Genomic DNA, 5,763 nt, shown 5'->3' on the forward strand with positions numbered 1-5,763 from the left:
GGCATGCGTTTCACGTACAGAGTAACGAGAATGTGGTTCCATTTTCTGTCTTTCTAACAAAGACCCTTTTTCTGTCTCTTGTGGAAGTGTGTGTATATATGTGTCCAACACCACCACCCTTTGAGTATTGGCAACTAAGTGTTTTGATTGGTTTCACCTAAAGAGGAAGAGTTTAAAAGGTTCGATAAGAATTGTGAATGTTGTATAATGGATGAAGCTAAAAGAATGGAAGAAGGGGTCAGCACTCCTCATAATGGTGATGGAGATTCCATTCAACAAATAGTGGAGCAAGAGCAGCCATTGGTGAAGCAAAAGAAAAAAAGAGTTGCAACCCTTGATGCCTTTAGGGGTCTCACCATAGTGGTTAGTGTTAGATAATTTGTAATTAAAGGATATGTATATAAATATTGTGATTGTGTTACCTATGTTAAATGTGCAGCTGATGGTACTAGTAGATGATGCCGGTGGAGCTTATCCACGCATTGATCACTCCCCTTGGAATGGATGTACATTGGCTGATTTCGTTATGCCTTTCTTTCTTTTCATTGTTGGAGTTGCTATAGCTCTCGCACTCAAGGTAGAGCCTTGTGCAGTTCTTGGTCTTGAATGCATAAGATGTTCTTTTTGGTTGCCTCCTGTTTGATTTATAATTTTGTGGCTTAAACTTGTGATAATATAGAGAATCCCCAAGATTAAGGATGCTGTGAAGAAGATAATCCTTAGGACATTGAAGCTTCTCTTCTGGGGAGTTCTTTTGCAAGGTAACAAAACTTCTCTGGCTCACTTTTTTAAGGCATTTAGTGCAAAAGACTAAACTCAAACTTAGACTATGAAGTTGTGGAGGTACTAGACCATATGCCGATAAATGAAACTTTTAAGGATTCTTTTACTATTGCATATATTTAATTTAATGCCACAAATTTCAGTAGGACCATCAATGCATATCATGCATTAATTGATTCATGTTTTGTATTCGTGGTAATTGTATTCAATTACACATGCTAAACGGTTTACAATAATAACTCACACTTCAACCGAGTTAGATTATTCACAACATTGATAAATTGGACTGGCAGGTGGATATTCTCATGCACCTGATGATCTCTCCTATGGAGTTGACATGAGATTTATACGATGGTGTGGCATTCTCCAGGTTTGGATGAAACTAAATTAATAGGATTACATATGTTTTTAATTTTGACGAAAAATTATAATTTATTTTTATATTAAACTTTGATCTATTTTGATATTTAAATTTTAAATAAATAGTAGTATCATAACACACTTTTATATTCATTTCACACATAATACAAAGGTGAAATTGTTATAAAAATATAAATTTTTGTATTTTTGCAATAAAAAAGAAAGTAAAATGTAAAAGTAATGTTAAATGAATGTAAAAAATTTAGGTATGTCAAAAATATTTTTTTTAAAAAAAATAAATAGATAGAATCATTTTAGTCAAATAAAGTTTTTTTCTTTACATATTAAATGATGTTTCTATATGCTATTTAAACTAGAACGTCTTAAATAATATAATCAGTTCAAACGTTAATTAATATAAAATATCATTTAATATATTAAAAAAGAATTTATGTACTTAGAACCAAACTGTATCAGAATTTTTGATAACCAGTAATTTCAAGTTTGTGGTTAAAGATTAAAAACATTGAATTGAAATTAATACATGGCGACATGAATTGTATTATAATAAATTTCCACAACTCAGTTCTTGAGTGTCTATGCAGAGAATAGCCCTTGTATACTGTGTTGTTGCTCTGATAGAGACATACACCACCAAGCTTAGACCCTCTTCCCTGAAGCCGGGACACCTTTCCATTTTTAGTGCTTATCAATGGCAATGGTGAGAAGAAAGCAACACATTTCATTGTCAAAAACCACACTACAATGTTTAAAGTTTAATTACATTCTTGTGTGATATTTTATTTCTAAACAGTTCATGGGATTGTGAATTTGATATGACTTATGGCTGATATATTTTGTGTGACATAGGGTTGGTGGGTTTCTGGCATTTGTGATTTACATGGTTACAACCTTCAGCCTCTACGTTCCAGATTGGAGTTTCGTGGATTATAACAGCCAGGAACCAAAGAGATACACAGTACATAATCTCTGTCGAGATACTAATAATATGTTTTACTAGGTTTATGTTCTTCTGATGATGCTAGTTTCCTGATTCTAGGTCCAATGTGGAATGCGAGGACACCTAGGTCCTGCATGTAACGCTGTTGGCTACGTAGATAGACAAGTTTGGGGCGTTAATCATCTCTATTCCCAGCCTGTTTGGACACGCTCAAAGGTGAGTTTCGAATCCTGCATCAGATAAAAGTATGAAAGAAATCCACACGAATATAATTATATTGTACGACTTGTTCTCATAATTTCTTAAGTGTTTCTTTTAGGGGAAATCCTATGCACTATAGTTTAGATAAGGAATTTGTGATTTATAAAATTAATAAATTTGAACCAACCGTGTTAATGTTTTTACTATGAATAATTATATGTAGTGTTTTAAGTATAATGATGTAGTTTTTGACCAAAACATTTTACAGGAATGCACACTGAGTTCTCCAGCTGAAGGCCCCTTCCTTAAAAATGCTCCATCTTGGTGTCGTGCTCCTTTTGAACCGGAAGGCTTGCTGAGGTTTATCCCCACTTTGATATATTCGTTAATTCTTTAACTAACTAATATTAATGTTTTTAACGTAATATTAATATTTATTTATTATTCTATAGTTTAGTTATGTTGATTATATGAAGAAAAAGAAAATTAATAATGAATCATTAATCAGTTGAAAATATTTTGAAGTTGTTCCCTTCTTTGTGTAGTTCCATATCAGCTATCCTCTCTGGTGTCATTGGCATCCACTATGGGCATGTTTTGATTCACTTCAAGGTTACACTTTACAAAATAATGCCCAAGTGCTTTCTACTTTTTCACACACTAAGTTTTTTTTTTTTTTTTTTTTTATTTATTTTTACTTGTTTTCAGGGTCATTCCGAGAGGCTCAAGCAATGGCTCACACTAGGGCTTGTCTTATTCACCGTAGGCCTCATCCTTCATTTTACAGATGGTAAGGCTACTAATACATGTCACATATTTTAGTATATATAGATAAAGAGAATAAATAATTAGTTCAATAGTACAAATAATGTTAGTAAAAAAAAGAAGAAGACAGTATTATATGAGTACAACAATATTAATGTCACTTTTGTTTGAACTTCATTAATATGATTAAACACGTTTTTTTTTTTTTATCTTAGTAATCTATATTTATTAAAGAGAAAAGATTTTAAATTTAAAAATAAAAATAAAAACATAAGATACTCTTTTCAAGGTTAATTACATATTAATACTAATTTTCTGTTTGATAAACACACTTAACAATAAAAACAAATCTTCAACTACTTTACTAATGGAACTCAAACAAAATTAATATAATTAAAGTTTTTGTACTGAAAATTGTAATTATATTTATTTATTATACTAAAAATATTATATATCAATACTTATTAAGTTTCTCCTATACATTTTTTTTTTCTGAAAATATGTGACAAGATTTGCATTGAATATGGCAGCAATCCCAATCAACAAGCAACTATACAGTTTCAGCTATGTTTGTTTCACAGCTGGGGCAGCTGGAATTGTCTTCTCTGTGTTGTACTTGCTGGTAAATATATGAATTAAGTTTGATGATGAGTATGCATTGTATCATGAGATGTAAAATATAATTTCAGAAGTTAGTTATTTTCATATGTTATAGTTGTGTTTAATAATGATAGTGATGATTCTTATATAGTATTTCTGAAAATGAAACAGATAGATGTTTGGAAGCTTCGTACTCCATTCTTGCTCTTGGAATGGATAGGAATGAATGCAATGCTAGTGTTTGTTATGGCAGCACAGGGCATCTTTCCAGCATTTGTAAATGGATGGTATTACAAGGATCCAGATAACTCCCTCGTAAGAACCTTACCTTTTCACTTTATCTTTCTAACTTTTCAGATAAAGCATCTCTAATAGTCTTCATTGTTATCTTTTATATTTGGTAAATTTCATCAAAATACTTATTTTTAAAATATTAGAATTACTGGAGTTATCATATGATAAAAAATAAAATAAAATTTAATTCGTAATTTAATTTTCTATATTTAGATTTTTTATTTATTTTATTTTTATATTTTTCTTTCTTTAATTGAATTTTACTTTTTTAGAAAGACTCAAGCTGATTATTTATTTACTTTTTTTGACATTCCTTTGAAATGTGAGTGTCAAAGATCAGATTATTTTTATATTTTGAAACTTTTTAAATTTTGATATCTTATATAAATTTTCACATATGATACTTTTAAATAATACTATAGTTAATTTAATAGAAATTATTATATTCAATCGTTTTTTTAAAGTAATAAAAACTCAATTAAATCCTTTTAAAAAATAAAAAATTAATTTAATAAATAAAATATATTATAACCAAAATAAATTAAAAATCTAAATTATAAAAATTAAATTATTAATTAAATTTAATATAAAGATTTAATCTGACAAAATATTAATTTTATAAGATTGAGTTAATTTTAAAACTTATTTTTTAATTTAGATTTGATGTAGCTATAACTAAAACTGCTGACAAATTTGATGGCATATGAAAACCATGAATCAGGTAAACTGGATTCAGAATCATGTGTTTATGAATGTTTGGCATTCAGAGAGGTTGGGAACTCTGTTATATGTGATATTTGCAGAAATCTCTTTCTGGGGTGTGGTGGCTGGCATCTTCCACAAATTGGGAATATACTGGAAACTGTAATTAGATGTTCATTATTAGATACAAAGTAGTGCAATATCTGAATTCTTCTTTGCAATGATTGGTGGTTTAAATTCGTCACTCTATAATTCATATAATCCAAGTTTTCCTCATCACTTTCTTCTTCTGAATTTTCTCTCCTCCAACTTGTCATAAAGAGTTAATGATGCAACCTCTTTGTTTTTCCTTTTGGTATCATTCATCTAATTGTTGGACCCATCAATCATTCACAACTTCTTGTGCACTATTTGCCAAACTCACTCTATAAAAATTGTTAGTTGCTAATTTCTTACCTTTTACAAGTGCACAAATTCCACAAGCAAAATATGAACGCAGGGCACCAGAATATCTACCACAAGCGTCAAAAGAATCATTTGATTTGTACCACTGCACATGGAGCTTTAATATGATAATGACATTTGAAAACGAAAACAAAAATAAAAATCCAAAATATCAGTTTCATGTGATTTTTTTATGCTCATATCGATCCAAATTATATATATCATATACTTATATATTTAAAGGAAGCGCTAAAATACCCACGCATGTCAATATTATGTTGTTCGTTTTTAATTAGTTTATATATTTGACTCAACCAAAACAAATATAATGGACTTCTTGGTATTGTGATTATCTATTCTTAGATCTTCAATTTAGAATACATTGTTAGAATTTATGATTCAGAGATTCACAATAAAGAGCAATAAACCACATGCATTAAATTCTACAATTAAAGCAGTTCCCAATATTTCTATAATAGTGGAGCGGAAGTGTACCTGAATTGGACATTGGGAATAATGATTAATAAACCTGATATTAGTCTTGATCTTCCCTCTCTAGAGCACCCTAAGTTCCCTCTAAATTTTCTCTTCTGATGGAGATAAAGAGAAAGAAACAGGAATGAATCTTATGCTCTCAGATGGGGACCATGACC

The 5,763-nt window shown here is 29.8% G+C and overlaps 1 protein-coding gene across 1 annotated transcript; it reads left to right on the plus strand.

The window, feature by feature from the left end:
• The first annotated feature begins 207 nt into the window (after window positions 1-207).
• LOC106770632 (heparan-alpha-glucosaminide N-acetyltransferase-like) lies at window positions 208-4,890 on the plus strand. Its single transcript, XM_014656432.2, has 13 exons — window positions 208-363; window positions 440-577; window positions 680-761; window positions 1,077-1,153; window positions 1,749-1,858; window positions 2,014-2,122; window positions 2,204-2,320; window positions 2,574-2,665; window positions 2,851-2,917; window positions 3,014-3,095; window positions 3,601-3,692; window positions 3,842-3,985; window positions 4,686-4,890. Exons 1-13 carry the CDS (start codon window positions 208-210, stop codon window positions 4,830-4,832), a joined length of 1,413 nt encoding a protein of 470 aa, XP_014511918.1. The 3' UTR covers window positions 4,833-4,890.
• Window positions 4,891-5,763: the final 873 nt, after the last annotated feature.

The sequence above is a fragment of the Vigna radiata genome, chromosome 8, assembly GCF_000741045.1.
Source record: "Vigna radiata var. radiata cultivar VC1973A chromosome 8, Vradiata_ver6, whole genome shotgun sequence".
Taxonomy (NCBI): Eukaryota; Viridiplantae; Streptophyta; class Magnoliopsida; order Fabales; family Fabaceae; genus Vigna; species Vigna radiata.

What these genes read in the sequence shown, in the direction of transcription:
- LOC106770632 (XM_014656432.2), top strand. Translation starts at nt 208, where the DNA reads ATGGATGAAGCTAAAAGAATGGAAGAAGGGGTCAGCACTCCTCATAAT. An exon ending in AGGAACCAAAGAGATACACA is followed by an intron (nt 2,123 to 2,203) that starts GTACATAATCTC and finishes TCCTGATTCTAG; the next exon opens with GTCCAATGTGGAATGCGAGG. An exon ending in GAACCGGAAGGCTTGCTGAG is followed by an intron (nt 2,666 to 2,850) that starts GTTTATCCCCAC and finishes TTCTTTGTGTAG; the next exon opens with TTCCATATCAGCTATCCTCT.